A 19,349-nucleotide genomic window follows, 5' to 3' on the forward strand; every position below is an offset into this window, starting at 1 on the left:
GGGTTCGGGAGGACCTGGGCGTAACATCTGCTGACTACACACTGGCAGCCCATTTCTCTGAAGATGCCTGCTCACCCACTGGTGCCATAAAAGAAACCAGGACTCAGAGTCAAGGAGACACAGTAAAACACCACAGGAACCGGCAACAGTCCCCAGTCCCCTATCGGACACCAAAGCTGCCTTTTATTTATTAAGTGTCCCCATGACTAAGGCCATTCACACCCCTCAGCTAATGTCAAAACTGTTCCCTACAATGTTACATCCCGGAGCAGGGGGCCAAGTCAGCCAATACTACCGATTCAAGACATTAGGTTCAAAGCCAAGCAAGCAAGGATCGCCTTTCAAAATCCGGAGTGAACAGCAACTACATACATATTTTGTGTTAACTGTCCTTGCCTGGTTTTAGCTCCAATGTACACCTAACAAGACCAGGTTAAGATTTTTTTAAAAAAAAGAGTTGAAATAATTTCTTGTAAAATCAAACTATTAACCAAGGTGCCCCCCCCTCTTCCCCCAAGGTGAAAATCACATTTCAGGGTGAAAAATTGGCACCAACATTTTACACCGGGACAAAAAGTCATTGGGGTGGGGGCGGGAGCACGTTATGAGGAAATGTGGAACCTAAGCGTACTTACTTCTCAACAATCGACTTGGTCTGATCACGCACGATGCCAACATAGTGATCAATCTGGGCCTTTAAGGAAGGAAAGTGACTTAGTTGTGGCAACACAGATTAACAATTTTCCTGAACGCAATGTTCTTTTCTCTAAGTGTAACTATTTTTAAAAAACACTATTGAATATTCTGGAAAATGAAAATAATGCCCAGCTTTTACAAGTGTTTTTAAAACTCCAGATTTCAGACTTTAAATTAAACCATAAACATCCCATATTCAGTTGCAGTAAAAAACACTAATTTCTTCTGCAGAGTCTTACTTGCTAGGTGTTTTCTTTAGAGAAACTGGACTATAATAGCATTTTTTGAATACTAGATAATGTATCTAATCTATTTCCTGTAATCATAAATATATTTTGGCTCCTGGGTAAGACTAATTCATTTAATACCAAATAGTCTGCTGATGGATGACTTAATCCAAAAAGAATAACCTCATAAATCTAGTATACTCTTTAGGCACCATTCCACAATGCAAACACCTGCTCAGACTGATTGAGTCCCATATTACCCTTAATATTTTCTTTTTAGATATGAGCTTTTATTTCTTTAAATATTTTTCCAACTTATTTTAACAGATAATGCAGCTATGTGATAAAAACACAAAAGGTGCACAACTAAGCATAAAAAGTAGTCTTCCTGCCCTTATCTCTCCTAGACAGTTTGTCTACTAGAGGAAACCACTGCTACCAGTTTCTTACAGGCACCTGACTTATAAAGTCGGATTACAGGAATGGAAGAGACTGCTCTGAACTGTCCATACCTAAAAAATGAACTAAAACTAGTCACACATCAACTGGCATGATCTGACTGGAAGCAGGCCAAAGCTTACCTTGTACTTCTCATAGACAATTGGAACACTGAAAATGAGCAGTTCAGCTGTAAGACAGAATCACGGGACATGGCAAGTGTGAGTGTGAAACAGTCACAAAGTCTCAGGACTCAAGTAACACACAGGTTTTCCTCATGAAATACAGGGGAACACAGATCTCCAATATGAGAAATGTCTAGATCCCTCAATTAAGGACAGTTAGATACAGGTACATTGATTCTTATAAATTTAAGATCCCCATATGTAAATCAAATCTAGATGACTCTCCTTTGCTTCTAGCTGTTCTGATATTTAAAATTTGGACCAAATTAATAAACCTACAGCCATACAATATCTAGGTTCAAGGTCTCGATGGATGTTAAAGGCGGGGCCATTCGGAGGCAATGGAGCCAGGCTGGGCATTCTCTTCGCTCTTAACTCTTACCAATGACTTCAAAGAGCATGCAGACATTCTCCTGCCATCTTACCAAGAATCAGAAGGGTGATTCCATTGAAAACGGCACCCACGTAGGTCATCAGCCACATGAAGACAGCCAGCTGTGAAGGCCAATATCGGGGGTTAAGCAGGAATAATTGTGACACAAACTTCAGGTCAGCCAATGCCACTTTCCTCTCGCTAGTTAAGTCTGCATAAATTTAGTGACGTATGCCATCAATCATTTCAAAATAAAGGTTACCCCATGTGCACTGTACGTCTGAGGGTGGATAAGAGACTTCTGTAGTTCTCTTAGGCCCAAAGACTGTAATGGCCTTTCTGTCGATTACATTATCCTGTTCGTTCTCCAGGTTTATGAGATACCTTCTCCACCGACTCCTGTCTTCATTTTTACAGGTTGATGGAAACGAGCATACACCTGTTTTTATCTGTGGAAACCCTACTTACTGTTTTTCCCCTGAAGCATAACCTAGTCTCTGGTTTTCCTTTCCTCACCACCTAAAGCTTAAAGGGTAGCAGAACGAACCTTCAAGGAGTCAACTAGATCTTCCACCAGAAAGAGACGGATAATGAGCTTCAGGGCCCGGTTGACGTGCACCATGGCAGCATTCACATAGTTATGGAAAGCTTCTGAGGACAGAGTGATGTCTACATCCAGGTAGGATCTTCCAGAAGAAGAAACAACAGTCAGGTATTTGACACGGAAGGAGAAGACCTCTTTCTGTGAGCACAGCCATTCTTTAGAGTGTGACATTCCCCCACGGACGCACCTTAGAAATCTCTAGGGCATGTTTTGCTGTCACGGATGGGGTGGGGGCACCACTGTCATTTAATGGCAGAGGCAAAGATGTCAGATGTCTGCGAAGTGTAAAATGGTCCACAAGGTGTTTTTCCTCACAGTTTTAACATATCTTGAATTTTCTAAAATTGTATTTTGTTTACTGAACTTTACTAAGTTTTTCCCCCCACCATTTTGGAAAATCACATCTGTATTGTAGATTATACATGTAGGTGCCAAGTACCTGATGTTTTACTATTATTATTGTTTTTTGGTGTACTCATTTCCAAGCAATTATATATTGATTGGAACGCATTATTTTACTATACATGGCTATTTTGTCATTTCTTTATATTACAATTAAGATCTATTATAAAAATTTTGTTTGTAAATATGTTATTTATAAATTTCATTTCAAAATGATAAAGGAGGCATTATAAAATATTTGTTAAAAAATATAAAGGAGGGGAGCTATTGAGTTTGGGTTGAAAATGACAGAAAAAGAAACACCTGGTTCTGTTCCCAGAGGCACTACAGACTCGAGATGTAAACATTTGCTTGTAACTTGTCATTCACTGAGGACTCTGAGTCCCTACTGAGAGCCACTCTGAGGTGCTGGGTCATCAGGAGAGATAAGGCTGCTTTTGCCTTAGAGAGCCTACCGTCTTGTGGGGAAAACAGAGTAACAGGCATGTTTTTCTTTCCTATTTATTAAAAAAACATTTACCACCAAATACGAAAATTATAAAAATTAATGCAACTTGGCAAAACACATTTTACAAATCCACAACAGTGTCATGCAAGAGACATGACATCTGAGCTTATGGAAAAATAATAAAATGTATTCACTCGTTCATTGAACAACTATTGATTTGTTAAAGCTAATTTGCAATAACTTTTCAAATGTCACCTATAGTTTAAATTATTCCTTCTATTTTCACCAAGAGAAAACACAAGGACCAAAGCCACAGCCGGACACCTATTCTGTCACAGTTCTGAGAGGTCACAACAGGGTTTCTTTCTCTATGAGAAAAGGGTTTTTAAAACATTGTCATTTGCTAATGTTAACACTTTTTATGGTCTAAGATTTTCAAGAGGAAAAGTGTGAGGAATACAGGTATTACAGTTATAGCCCAGTCAAAAACCTAGCAACTGGATTTCAGAAATGTATGACCTACATTCATCAAAACTTGCCCCTGGTATTAAGAAAACTGAAGGACAGATAAAGAGGGGGCTGCGTGCCCTGAGACCCCGGCCAGGGCCCACCTGCCTGGTACAGACCCTCACACTCCGGACAACCCCATGGTGCTGAACCCTGGCAGCTGGCCTGAGGGGCGGCAGATCTTACCTGTACAGTTTTATTGTACCGAGACTCTCCCTTGCATCACACACCTTTAAATGGAGTCAGGTTTTTAATTATATGTATAAAGAATAAATATATATAACAAAAAAAGGGAAGAAGGAAATCAGTATAAAACCAAGGGCAACACACCGAATTCTGATCATCACCAAGAGCGCAGCCTCAACACCCAGCTTTCAAAGTCGTTTTAAGATTTGACATGTGGCCCTAACCGGTTTGGCTCAGTGGATAGAGCGTCAGCCTGCGGACTGAAAGGTCCCAGGTTCGATTCCGGCCAAGGGCATGTACTTTGGTTGCGGGCACATTCCCAGTGGGAGGTGTGCAGGAGGCAGCTGATCAATGTTTCTCTCTCATTGATGTTTCTAACTCTCTATCCCTCTCCTTTCCTCTCTGTGAAAAGTCAATAAAATATATTAAAAAAAAAAAAGATTTGACATGTGGGGCTTACCCATGTGCTTGGGCGCCGTCTAACTGAGTGCTGTCCTCAGCGCTACCCTTCCCTGCTCAGGAACTCAGACAGTCCTCTTTGGTCTTAAAGTGTGAGACTAGTTGGTCAAGAAGGCCTTGGCCATTTCTTAAAGTGGTCCCATGGTGTCTAGTTGATGTTTCATGTCACTGATTGGGCCCTATAATTCTTGATTTTTCATCAGGTCTGATTTTCCCACCTGCCCAGCCTCAGTGAACCCTTTTACTAAACTGTAAAGTGTTCCTTGTGATCCTTCAACTCACTTGAATGGATGTCCTTCTTCTGACTTCTGCACAGCTTGGATGACAGACCTGTAGACCCTGAAGCTGATGGTGACAGAGAGAAGAGCCAGGATGAGGTAAGAAACCACACTGATGACACTGAAAGCTGCCAGGGAAAGCAGCACGATCAGCGTGGTGCCGAAGACAAACCCCGTCTTCTTCACATCTCGCCAGAAGATCAGATCGTGCACTGCGAAAGAAAAGGACGGAAGTTACACGGACACCCCGAGCCACTGGCCGGGATGGTTCTCGGGCTGTGTCTGCACGCCTGAGAAGCCGGGACTAGCATTCAATTACAGGTGCCCCCTCCCTCAGAGACTCTGAAAGGTGAAAATCACATATGTCAGGGGTGATGATACACACTACAAAAGGTTCCTCTAGTTTCTGGACAGGTTTATAAAAATGTAGGAAGTTATTTTTTAGAGGTGGCTCTTGAAGTACAATGGGGTAAAGTATCATTTACTTCAAATGTTTCAGCAGAAAGGATGGTAGAGCAAGTGTGGTAAAATCTTGATAACTGTTGACTAAATTAAACATACGGTGCCTACAGTTTAATTGGGTCAACAAGCTATAAAACCAAAGCTAAAATGAAATTTATAAATTGGGCTGGGGGCAGAGAGAGTGGTGAATAAAAATATATCAAGCTCTTAGTGTTAGTTAAAATTAAACACCAGTCTCTGTTCATCTGAAGAATACTCAGGAAGGATTATGGGTATGGGACCATATAATTATCTAAAAAACAATACTTTTGAGAGTAAGTGGGGCTACTAATAGTAATTGTTAGGAAATGGGTATAATAAACCAAGGCTGTCCCAAGCAAGTGGGTCTTATGGTCGGGGACATCCGCACTGAAGAGACCTCAAAAACCCTGGGTGTAAACTGCTGGCAATTACCGCCAATCTAGCAATGATACTACATGGGAATGTCAATCTGCGAAGGCTGACCTCAACATTAGTAACTCTATTTCAAGTTTCCTCTGTGCTACTCTTTGCTTATACAAAAAAGAATAAGGGCTTTGGAGTTGGAGAAACTAGAGTATGAGTCCTGGTAATTTTTAGTCATATTACCCTAATTAACCTTCCTAACCTTTGTTTTCTCATCTATAAAGTGAAGAAAGTGACACCTACATCCACGTTGTTTTAAGGAATATATGTGGCTAATGCATGTAGAAAGCGTAGCATTGTAAATGACACACAGTAACCACTCAAATGTGAACTATAATCAAAATATGGAATTCTGTGATTGGGGGTAAAGTGAACTTGAACCTGATTCCAGCTGACCCACTAGCACCTAGTTCTTCCCCATTGTCACCTTCAATACTCTTCTCTGAAGCCTAACCTTAGCTAGAGCCAAGGGAACCTAACTGGAAACTAAGAAAACACTCAGATAAACTCATTGTCTAGAAGAAATGATCACCGGTTCCAAGATTCCGGTTAAGGGGTGTGACTCCTAGGAGAAAGTAGGGATTAGGATCGCTGAGGGGAGGTCGAGAGTCCCAGACAGCGATGTTGCAAAGGAGAGAGAGAAATGGGAGGCAACTCAGGCTCACTTGACTGAGCAGGAAAGCTGAACAGAATGCTAACCTACTAATGAGAGCAATTCCCATAACCAGAGTCCAAGTATATGTATGTCACTTTTCATATATCTATCTACAGGAAGAGTTTCAACACAGAACGCTTAGCGATGGAACAAACTGATACCATGTGCCTCCTGATGTAATGTACTGGGAAGGACACATGACTTGTATGGTATTCTTGCCAAAAACATACAAACTGAATCTAATGAGAAAACACTAGACAAACACAGACTGAGAAATAGTCTACAAAACAGCTAGCCTGTATTCTTCAAAAATATCAATGGTGTGAAAGACAGGAGACTTGACAACACATAAATGCGAAGTGAGATCACAGATTGGACACTGGATACCAGGGTAAAATAACTATAAAGAACATCATGGGGACAACTGACAAAATTTGGATGTGAACTATATAACTGATAAAAGTACTGTGTCAGTGTTAAATTTCCTACATTTGATAAAAATTTAGTGTACTATAAAACAAAAAAATTTATCATTCAAAAGAAACACACTCCAAAGTATTTAGGGCAGTTGTTCCCAACCTTTTTTTGGCCACGCCCCACCTAAACATCGATAAAATCCTGATGCCCCTGTGACATTTAACTCCTGCTCTGACCGGTTTGGCTCAGTGGATAGAGCGTCGGCCTGCAGACTGAGGGGTCCCAGGTTCGATTCTGGTCAAGGGCATGTACCTTGGTTGTGGGGGACAGCATGTGTAAAAAGTCTCGGGTGAGAAAGCTTTATCTCTGAGAAGCAAAGAGGTGAGCAGTAAATGCCAGTGTAGATGGCGGTGCCCCAGGGGAGGTAAGCAGGTCAGCAGGACCAGCTCTTGTAGCTCTTCACATCTTATTACGGATTTGGGATGTTGTAGCAAGTGCCATGGGAAGGCTATTAAAAGATGTTTAAGGTGTTGGGTTGGCATTTCTTTTTAAAGACCACTCTGGCTGCTTGGCAGAGAAAAGTCCTGACTCCTCAGCTTGGAGTCTTAAGGGACCTCCTTCCCTGCCTCTGCATCTGGACCAGTGGTTCCCAACCACTGTTTTGGCCACGCCCCACCTAAGCATCTCTAAAATGTTGATACCCCTTCCACCTAATTCTTATTATTCAACTCCTATTCATGGAGGAAGAATAAAAGGCCATTAACTTGGTCTAAACAAGCTTCCCAAGAACATGGCATCCATGAAAGAGAAAAATAAAAGAACAAAAGGACAGTTGAAGTACTGAGGAAGAAATCACTAAAAAATTGTTTAAAAAATAATAATATAAAAAATAGCAAATAAAGTTTCAAAACATATAATAGAGAACCGAAATGCATAAATGTCACAATATATATTTATATACTGTATATGAGGCCCTAGAACCATAAGAAATGCAAAAGATTCACTATTAATAACTAATTCTCAAATTGCTCCCCTTAAAAGTCAAATTGCCCCCTGTGGGGCATGTGCTCCATGTTGGGAACCACTGATTTACAAATAAAGGGCCAGGATGTTTGCAACTAGCTCTTAAATGGTCAGGAAAAACCCTGAATCTATAGAGAAGAGGGAGGGAGGGAGTGATAAAGCAAAAGTGACTACATGTTAACATTGGTGAACTAGACCAAGGGTTATATGGGAGTTTTTTTGTACTATTCATGTTAGTCTTTAAATTTGAAATATTTGAAAGAATAAGTAAAAGAAACTTTTAGAGAATAAGGCTGGGCCCCAGAGAGTAAAAGACCATGCTGTATCAGAGAAGGAAAAAGCGACAATCTCTAAAGGCAAATAAATCTACTTTTGTGCAAATCAGAAAAACCACCCTATCCTCATGACTTCACTGCCATCTGCTGGAAAACTGTCATAAGGAATACCCAAACCTACCATGGTTAACACATGTGAATGGTGCCCCCTAGAGGTGTGCAGTACATAACTTGGATGACATGTATATAGCGAGGGAAGGGGAGAGTGGCATGAGATGATGCTGGAGCTGAGGGAGGGGCTAGCCCAGGGGTGGGCAAACTTTTTGACTCGAGGGCCACAATGGGTTCTTAAAACTGGACCGGAGGGCCGGAACAAAAGCATGGATGGAGTGTTTGTGTGAACTAATATAAATTCAAAGTAAACATCATTACATAAAAGGGCACGGTCTTTTCTTTTTTTTTAGTTTTATTCATTTCAAACGGGCCGGATCCGGCCTGCGGGCCATAGTTTGCCCACGGCTGGGCTAGATCATGGAGCACTTTCATAGAGCAAGGAAAAGGCCTTGGATTTTACCTCAGATGAAATGCGAAGTCACTACAGACTGTCAAGCAGGGGGTAACATGATATATTTTAACAAGAGAAACCCTTTTACTGCTGTAAAGAGAAAATGGATTGCGATGGGGCAGGTGTGAAAACAGAAAGGTTCCCTAGGAGGCTAACGTGAAGGTTCAAGTGAGAGATGATGGTCATTTAGATAAGGATGGAGATGAGTGGACACACTTGAGCTATAATATTGAGGTAGAACAGGCAGAACTTGATGGACTGGATGCAGAAGGTGATGAAATATGAATGACACCTAGGTTTGGGGCCTGAGAAATGGATGGATGTGGTGTCATTTATGGAGAAGAGGAAGAGTACAGAGTATGTTAATTTTGGGATGGATGCCTAGAGGTATCCATTATTAAAGAGGCGGTTAGGTCCACCAGTGTGGAGTACACAAGGCAAGTCTGAACTAGAGATAGGAAATGGATGAGGTTACCGAGTATTGATAGGGAAGAAGGGCCAATTCTGAGGCCCATTCATAGATCGAAGATTGGAAGAGGGACTTCTTTCTGAATGCTTCTATTTTCTCAATAAGAAAGAGCTGAGATCACTAGCTGGGTGGGGTCAGGGGAGCAAAGAAGGTTTACAGAGAGAGGAAAAGATATAAAATGGTTATTTCAAAAAAGCGAGAAAGTGTCCTAAAGCTCTCAGAAAACACAGTATATCTTTGTGACCTTAGGCAATGGCTTCTCAGATATGACACCAAAAGCACAAATGACCCAAAACAAAACAAAACAAAAGATAAACTGAACTATATCAAAATTAAAAACCTCTGTGCTGTAAATGGTACCAAGAAAGTGACAAGATACTCATAAAATAACAGTATATTTGCAAATTATATATCTGGTAAAGTATTTGTATCTAGATATATAAAGAATTATATATAACTAATTAGTCCAATTGAAAATGACCAAAGGATCTGAAGAGATATTTCTCCAAAGATATACAAATGGCCAATAAGTACATTAAAGATGCTCAACATCATCAGTCATTAGGGAAATGCAAATCAATACCACACTGAACCCACTAGGATGGCTATAATAAAGAATTACAATAACAAGTATTGGCAAGAATGTGGTGAAACTGGAGCCTACCTTCCTACTGGGAATGAAAAATGGTGCAGCCACTTTGGATAACAACTTGACAGCTCCTCAAAGAGTTAGACACAGTTATTATATGACCCAGCAATCCCACTCTCAGGCAAATGCCCAAGAGAAATGAAAACATATGACACAAAAAATTGTACACATCAATGTTTATAGAAACATTATCATAATAGCCCCAAAGTGGAAACAATCCGAACACCAACAACTGATGAATGAACAAATAAAGGGTAGCATATCCATGCAACGGGATTATTATTTTGCAATAAAGAGGAAAGAAGTTCTGATGCTACAGAGCTTGAAGACATTAGGCTAAAAAAGCCAATTACAGAAGCCACATGTTATATGATTTTATTTATATAAAAAATCAGGAATAAGCATATAGGAGGCAGCCAATCAATGATTCTCTCTCATCACTGATGTTTCTATCTCTCTCTCCCTCTCCCTTTCTCTCTGAAATCAATACAAATATATTTCTTTAAAAAGAAAAGAAATGGATAAACTGGGTTCTGGCTAGCGTGGCCAGTTGTAGCACTGTCCTGTACACTGTGAGGTGGCAGGTTTGATTCCCAGTTAGGGCACGTATCTAGGTTGCTGATTTGATCCTGGTCGGGGCACATACAGGAGGCAAGCAATCGATGTTTCTCTCTCACATGGATGTTTCTCCCCCCCACCGCCCAACTCTAAAAATCAACTAAAAAAAAAAAAAAAGCATATCGTCAGGTGAGGAAAAAATAAATAAAAGAAAAAGCAAGATTGGTTTAACATTCATAAATCATTCAATATAATTCATCCTGCCGAAACCGGTTTGGCTCAGTGGATGGAGCGTTGGCCTGTGGACTGAAAGGTCCCAGGTTCGATTCCGGTCAAGGGCATGTACCTGGGTTGCGGGCACATCCCCAGTGGGGGATGTGCAGGAGGCGACTGATCGATGGTTCTCTTTCATCAATGTTTCTGACTCTCTATCTCTCTCCCTTCCTCTCTGTGAAAAATCAATAAAATATATTTTAAAAAAAAATATATAATTCATCCTGTCAACAAACTGAAAAATAACCATATGATCATCTTAAAAGATACAGAAAAGGCATTTAACAAGAATCCAATATCCCTTCAGATAAAATCTCTCAGCAAACTAGGTGAGAGAAGGAAATGTCTGCAACTTGATAAAGCGAACCTAGAGCTAATATACTTAATAAAAGAAGACAGGGTGTTCTCTCCTAGAACCTCCATTACACACTGCACTAGAGGTTCCAGTCAGTACAGTAAGTCAGTAAGAACAAAAGGCACCCACACTGGAAAGGAAGCAGTAAGACTGTCATCAGCCACAGACGGCATGATGCCTGTGCAGAAAATCTGACGGAAGCTACATGAAAGTACAGAATGAATTCAGCAAGGCTGCAGAAAGTCAGGTCAACATACAAATCAATTACATTTCTACATATTGACATTAACCACTCAGAAATTGAGTTAAATACCATTTAAAATAGCATGAAAATATGAAAACACTTAGACACAGATTCTAGCTAGAGCTATATAACACCTGTGCACTTAAATCTATAAAACATGCTGAGAAACTAATGAAGTCCTAAATTAATAGAATGCTATACTGTTTTCATGAGTTAAAAAAACTAAAAATTGCTAACATGTTAACTGTCCCCAAATTTATCTACAATTTGATATAATTCCAACATAATTTTTTTTGTAAAAAATGGACAAAGTGATTCTAAAATTCCTATGGAAATGCAAAAGACCTACTGTTGTCTCTCAATATGTTCCAAGTCTTGTGCTGTACTAATTATGCCTTTTATTTTCTTAGAATCCACTTCAATACATAACACAGCTTCTTTTTATAACTTTACTAGAGGCCCGGTGCACAAAAAGTTGTGCACTTGGGGGCGATCGGGGGTCCCTCAGCCCGGCCTGTGCCCTCTCGCAGTCTGGGACCCCTTGGGAGATAACGACCAGCTGGTTTAGGCCTGCTTCCAGGTGGCAGAGGGCAGGCCCAATCCCTAGGTGCAGCCCCTGGTCGGGCTCAGAGCAGGGCCGATCAGCGGGTTGGGGCGGCGCCACTGTCACACTCAGGGCAGGGCTGCTGGCGAGGTTATGGCTCTACCCCGTCACACACAGAACCGCAAGGTGATCAGGGGGTTGGGGTGCCTCCCCCTGTCACGAACAGAGCAGGGCGGATAGGGAGGTTGTGGCCCTGCCCCCTGTCACACACAGAGCCGAAGGGCGATCAGGGGGTTTGGGCGCTGCCCCCTATCACGCTGATCCCGGTGCCGGGAGACCTCGCGGCTCCGCTGATCCTGGTGCTGGGAGGCATATTACCCTTTTACTATATGGGGTAGAGGCCTGGTGCATGGGTGGGGGCTGGCTGGTTTGCCCTGAAGGGGGTCCTGGATCAGGGTGGGGGTCCCCACTGGGGTGCCTGGCCAGTCTGGGTGAGGGGCTGAGGGCTGTTTTCAGGCCGACTGAAGCTCCCAACTGCTCCTTTTTTTCTTTTTTCTTTTTTAATTCTGGGCCAGCTTTAGCTCTGAGGCTTGGCTCCAGCTCTGAGGCCTCAGCTGCTGAAAGAAGGTATCTGGTTTGTTTAGGTTCTATAATTGAAACTCTGTATCAACTCCAGCTCTGAGATCCCAGCACGGTGAAAGCTGGTTTCTGGGGTTTTGTTTAGCTTCTATTTTTGTAACTATGTTTCAAACTGCAGGCTCAGAGGCCGGCAAGGCAGGCGGGGAACGCTGGAGGCCTCCGTCACCGAAGCAAGCAAGCCTCATGTTAGCTTCAAGCTGCCTGACTGCCGGCCGCCATCTTGGCTGGCAGTTAATTTGCATATTGCCCTGATTAGCCAATGGGAAGGGTAGCGGTCGTACGCCAATTACCATGTTTCTCTTTTATTAGATAGGATGTGAGCACAACCAATCACTTCTCAGTCATTTTCTTTTGCTAATGGCAGACGAAGGATCAGAGAATGTCTGTGTTCACCAGAGTGTTTCTATTGCTGGTGGAATTATGAGTGGTTCCTTTCTTTTATTTTTCAAATCTTCTATATGTGACCTTATTACTTTTATTTTTAAAACTTTAAAGGGAGGGGAGGGGAGCGGGTCCTGATATATGGTGAAAGGAGATTTGACTTTTGGGTGTGGGCACATGATGCAATATACAGTTCTTATAACAGAAACCCACACCTGATACCTATATGTTCATATTGACCAATGTCACAGCAGTAATTTAATAAAAAATAAATTAAAACTTTAAAGGGTGCCTATCTCTTACCTTTAATAAAAGATGCCCACTGCAGTACCCTTCTTATACCAAAAGAGGGCACTAACACACCCAATGGTAATTTCAAGGTTAAGGAAAAAGGTACTGGTTCCTGCCATTTTAGAGAAAATGGCAGCGAACCTTGTTGATTCTCTATTCATTGATCTTTATTACTGAATTTTGGGGAAGCCCTTGATTTGACTACAACTTCAGTCATTCCCAAAGGTCAACTGTCTTTTTAAAAATATTTTTACTGATTTCAGAGAGAGGAAGGTAGGAGAGGGGCAGAAACATCAACGATGAGAATTGAAGCCCCTACTGAAACCCAGGCATGTGCCCTGACTGGGAACGGGGACATCCTTGTTCATAAGTCCATGCTCAACCACTGAGTCACGTAGGCAGGGCTAAAGTTTTATGTCTTGATGTGAGTATTCCAAGTCCTCCAATTTTGTTCTTTTTCAAGATGGCTTTGTATTTGCTAGGTTCTGTGCATTTCTATTAGACATTTTAGAATGAGCCTGTTGATTTCTAAAGAAAAATTCTCCATGACTTTGAATTGCCTTGAATCCATAGATGAATTTGGGCAGGACTAGACGTTAACAATTTCGAAGCTTCCAATCCATGAACACAGCATAGCTCTCCTCTTAGACAGTTCTTTAGCTTCTCTTTGCAGTTTTGTAGTCTTCAGTAAAGAGGTCTTGCACATTTTTTTTGTTGTTAAATTTATTCCTATCTTATGCCTTTGATGCCACTGTAAATTAAACTTAAAAAAAATTCACTTCGGATTATTTTCTGCTAGTGTATATCCTATATAATAAGAGGAACATGTAAATTGACCATCCCTCCACTATGCTCACTAGCCAATCAGGAGTATGCAAATTAACCCAACAAAGGTGGTGGGTTAATTTGCATACACAGGCACTGAGCGGCCTGGGTCTCAGGAACATCCTCGGGACCCAGGCCGCTCCTAGCCTGTAGGCCTGCGCGTAGGCCCTGAGTGGCCAGGGTCCCAGAATGCCCCCCAGTCACTCCGGGCGCAGGCGGATGTTCCCGCCCTGTGGCCGCTTGTGCATGCACCAGCGCTAAGTGGCGGCCCGGGTCCACACCCCCCAGCCCGGTGCCCACAATGCGTGGGGCTGGCTGCCGGCCTTGGAGGTGTGCGGAGACCCAGCGGCCACCGCATGCGCAGCCCAGGGTCTCCGCATGTACACAAGCCTGGTGCCCACAACACGTGGGGCTGGCTGCTGGCCTTAGGGGTGTGCCTACCCTGTGTTGGGGACACGCCCCTAGCCAGTGGACACAACACAGGGTGTTCTCTGCGCATGAGCTGCAGAGGAAACACCTTTTCTTTAAAAAAACCAAACCAGTTCGAGCATAAACACCTTTTCTGACCACTCACTGGCTAAGCTCCGTGTATGCCACCACTTGCGGTGTTCTTGGTAACTTGAGTTATAAGAATCCAAGAAGGTGATGTAGGGTTTTCCCACTACACTCCTGGAGGAACAAATGAAGGTCTGCTGCTGGAGGGGCTAAGAAATGTCATATCCTGCCCTATCCGGTTTGGCTCAGTGAATAGAGCCTCGGCATGCCGACCGCAGGGTCTGGGTTCGGTTATGATCAAGGGCATGTACCTAGTTTGCAGGTTCCTCCCTGGCTGGGGCCCAGGTCAAGGCTCATGCAGGAGGCAATCAATCAAAGTGTCCCTCTCACATTGATGTTTCTCTCTGTCTCTCCCTCTCTCTTCCACACTCTCTAAAAATCAATGGAAACATATCCTCAGGTGGGGATAAAAAAAAGAAAGAAAGGTCATATCCTATGAAAGACACATCTTGAAAATGCCTCAAGAAAGTGGTCATTTTTTCATGGTGACGGGACTGGAGTTCATGTTGATGAAAACACCTTGGTGGCTGCAGTGGCTGGCAGTGGTTGCAGCAATGAGGTGATGGGCCTGGCACCTTCTCCTGATCAGCCTGGTCGCCTCCACAGAGGGAAGCCAGACTGCGGCTTAGGCCCACTCCCTAAGCCATCAGTAGGAAATCCCCTGAGGGCTCCCAGTCTGTGAGAGGGGGCAGGCTGGGCTGAGGGGAACCCCACCCCTCCAGTACACAAATTTCATGCACCAGGCCCCTAGTCCTATATAATAAAGTGTAGTATGCAAATTGTCTCCTCGACCAGGAGTTCGACCAGGGGGTGGGGCCGGCCAGGGGAAGGGAGCTGGCCGGCTGGCAGCTGGCCGGCTAGCAGCTGGCAGCTGCTAGGGACGCTACCAGTGCCCAAATTTTGTGCACTGGGCCTCTAGTAATAAATAAAACATTTGAGTTTTGTGTATTAACCTAATATCCTGTATAACCTTGCTAAATTCACTTATTACTCCTAGTCGCTTTGTAGATTCTTTAGCATTTTCTATGTAAACAATTATGTCATCTGTAAATTAAGACAGTTTAACATTTCTTTTCCAGACTTCCTTTTATTTCTATATCTTGTTGTAATTCAATGGGTAGGACTTCCAGTGTGATGTTGAAAACAAATGGCCAGAGTGAGCACCCTTGCCTTACCCAATTTTAGGATGAAATGCTCAATATTTTGGCATTAAATACAATATCAACTGTACTTTTCAATAGATGCCACTTAGCCCTAGCCAGTTTGGCTCCGTGGTTAGAACGTTGGCCCGTGGACTCAAGGGTCTCGGATTCAATTCTGGTCAAGGGCACATACCTTGGTTGCAGGCTCTATCTCCGTGTGGGAGACAACCAATTGATGTGTCTCTCTCACACCTCTCCCTCTCCCTCTCCCTCTGAAAATCACTGGGGGAAAATATGCTTTGGTAAGGAATAACAAAACAAAAAAATAGATGCAATTTATTAGATTGGGATTACCTTCTATTCCTAGTTTGCTGAAAAACAAAACAAAAAACCAAACCACCAAAACAAAAAAACACACACAAAAAAACACCCCAAAACCAAACCCAAACAAGCAAACCCAAACCTTTTTTATATCAGATAAGGATGTTTTTCATATGCCTTTTCTGTATTAATTGAAATAATCACATAGTTTTTATTCTTGTTATGTTAATGTGGTAAATTATGTTTATTAAATTTCCAATCTTAAAACAAGCTGTATTCCTGGAACAAACCCTGCTTAGCCATGATGCATTAGCCTTTTGGTATATTGTTGGATTTGATTTGCTAATAATGTCTTAAGAATTTTTCATCTTATGTTCACGAGAAACATTAGTCTATAAACTTTTTTGTAATATCTTTGTCCAGTTTTGGTGTTACTATATACTAGTCTGAGTTGGAAAGTGCTCTTTTTCCTTAAATGCCTGGAAGAATCTAGTAAAACCTGAGCCTGGACATTTTTTGGGGTAAGATTTTTTGAAAACAAACTTAATAGAAATTGTGTTAGCTTTGGTAAACTTATAATTTTCAAGGAATTTATCCATATAATTTAAATCGATGGATTCGTTGGCATAAAGTTCATAATATTCTATTATCCTTTTAATAGGCTTTTAAGTGATAATCCCTTTATCATGCTTGATACTGGTAATTTGTTTTCTCTTTTTTTTCTTGATTAATCAAGAAATCAACTTTGTTGATCTTTTTCCAAAAAACAAATTTTGGCATCCTTAATTTTGTTTTTTATTCCATTGATTTCTGCCCTTACCTTTATAACTTCCTTCCTTCTACTTACTTTGGACTTAGTTTAGTTCTCTTTCTAGCTTCTTCTTTAAAAAAAAATGTAGTTTTATTAATTTCAGAGAGGAAGGGAGAGGAGAAGGAGAGAAACATCAATGATGAGAGAGAATCATTGTTTGGCTGCCTCCTGCACACCCCACAATGGGGATCAAGCTGGAAACCTGGGCATGTGTCTTTATCAGGAATCGAACCGTGACCTCATAGTTCATAGACTGACACTCAGCCACTGAGCCTTGCCGGCCAGGCATTTTTCTAGCTTCTTAAGTGGAAACCTTAGACATTGGATTTAGATATTTTTCTTTTCTAATCTAAGTATTAGAGCTATAAGTTTCCCTTTCAGCACTGTGTTCCACAAGTTTGATACACTGTATTGTATTTTCATTGTCATTCAGTTTAAAATATTTAAAAATTTTCCTTGTGATTTCATTAAGCCATAGATTATGTAAAAGTGTCTTTGCTTAATTTCCAAATATCTGGGAATTTTCCTAGGTATCTTATTTTCCTGTTTTAAAATTTAATTTCATTATATTCTTAGAGCATATTTGATATTATCTTAATCCTTTAAATTTACCGAGTTGTTTTATGGCCTAGCATACTGTCTATATTGGTGAATGTATACCTTGTACCCCTGGAAAAGAACTAGAGACTGATACATCTTACTGAAGAACCTTATATTTGAAGAGATTTATTCATAAAGTAAGACAATTTTAAAAGGTTTTCAATTCCGAAACCCACAAAGGAAGATCTGTCATGTTCTTGGTCTAATTATACTGGTCTTCCTTAATTATCATCTAAAAATATCTACTAATCATAGAATTGTCAGTGACAAATATCCTAAATTTCCATAGCTGTTTTCATCTCTCACACTGGATTAAATAACTCAGTTGGAAATTACTTAGTAGTTGCGAACAACTTTAAATACTACAACACCATAAAGTAAAGCAAAATAATTACCACCATATTAACAAGGAAGATGCTGAACCAGTTAGGCCGGTTGTCTAAGGTCACACTAAAGCAGGAACTTGCCAGAATTAGACACTGGAGTTCTTATAGTCTAATTATCATATGGCTCATCACTCAAAAGAACTACTGTAAGAATTATAACAACTCATGTAGAAATCTAAGTTATACCAGAGTCAGAGAATCATATTACTAAAATGATATTAAAGATCATCTACTTCAATATCCTCACTTTACAGATTGTTCAATGTCACACTTCTAGACACAGTAAATGGGAGAATTTGGCACTCCTAAATCCAAATTCAATAATCTTCAATTACTCGAGAAGAACAGCTATCCTTCACTGCCATTTCAAATTCTTGAGTTTATATAAAAAAGCCTTGATTTTTTAACTGATAACTATGAACAATGCATTCACTTAATTAACAATTAATTAAATAATTATCTGGCCAGGTCCTACACTTGGTGCTAAATGAATATTTACTATGTCATAGGCACTGTTACTTGCATTTTCACATGTATTCTTCAAAATAGTATTATAAATTACTATCTCTAAGGAATAAAATTTATTTTTAAAAAAATATGTTTTTATTATTTTTTTTAGAGAGAGAGGAGGGAGAAGGATAGAGATAGAAACATCGATGACAGAGAAACATCAATTGGCTGCCACCTGCACACCCCCTACTGGGGTAGAACCAGTAACCTCTTGGTTCCTGGATCAACACTCAATGGCTTAGCCACACTAACCGGGCAAGGATTAAAATTTAGGAAGATCAAGTTATCTGCGCATGGTCTTCAGTGAAGAAATGCCTTTATACAAGGTAAATGGTGCCCTTCTGCCACAGCAGGCATAGCTCTGTGGTACCCTATGGCCATGGGCCCTCAACAAGGGCCACAAAGTGACCAAGAGTATCAGGAAGCCGAGGCACAGCCAGGAACATGGGGCATCTCACCAAGCACACCGAAGTAGTGCAAGTTGGTGAGGGACAAGGTCCGAGAATTGTGAGATTTGCTCCTCATGAAGGGCAGCCCAGTAGGAGGAGCTGAGCAGTGTTCTGGCTGTAAGAAGGGGAAACCAGTTGCCAAGGTCTGAGCCCCCTCCCGACTCTGTGCATAAAAAAACCTTACAGAAAAAAAGGTAAGTGGTATAATTGCGCATAAGTTTATACTAACAAAAATCTCACTTTTGTTTTAGATAACTCTCTATGATTTCATTTGAAAAAAGGGATTGTCAAAAGTCTGAAAAACCACAGATCCCCACATAGCGCCTAACACTGACCACAAAGGAAGTACAGAACTTGGTATCAGGTTAGAGGTTGATGGTCCCTTTTGGAGGGCTTTAAATATCCTTTTTTTCTTACACTTTCCAAGACTCTAGAAAAGACAGCATTTTAACTGAAGGTCAATTGCTAGGAAAGTAATCATTTAAATAAACAGAATATTAGGGGAGGGCTTCTAGTACCATATATAATGAGTTCGGCCTGAACATTATTAAGTAAGGTCCAAAGTAGAAGGATACACAAGTTGTCTTAAGTATTACTCACAAAATAGTACTACAATACAGGTTACCTACTTTCAGAGCATAAAATCTCTACGGTATAAGATCAAATTAATTAAAAGTTTCATTTACTATCTATCCCAGCAGGA

General features: G+C 41.1%; 1 protein-coding gene across 1 annotated transcript in view; it reads right to left on the reverse strand.

The window, feature by feature from the left end:
- The window catches only part of RTN3 (reticulon 3), a gene marked incomplete at its 5' end in the record, with an annotated part of 34,621 nt that overhangs the window by 1,297 nt on the left and 13,975 nt on the right, over nt 1-19,349 (reverse strand). The window contains 5 exons of the mRNA XM_015568985.1: nt 636-694; nt 1,505-1,551; nt 1,972-2,041; nt 2,467-2,605; nt 4,808-5,015. Coding sequence (XP_015424471.1) covers nt 636-694; nt 1,505-1,551; nt 1,972-2,041; nt 2,467-2,605; nt 4,808-5,015 — 523 coding nt within the window. The remainder of the gene's footprint in view (nt 1-635; nt 695-1,504; nt 1,552-1,971; nt 2,042-2,466; nt 2,606-4,807; nt 5,016-19,349) is intronic.

Source organism: Myotis davidii, unplaced genomic scaffold (assembly GCF_000327345.1).
Source record: "Myotis davidii unplaced genomic scaffold, ASM32734v1 scaffold425, whole genome shotgun sequence".
NCBI classification, from domain to species: Eukaryota; Metazoa; Chordata; class Mammalia; order Chiroptera; family Vespertilionidae; genus Myotis; species Myotis davidii.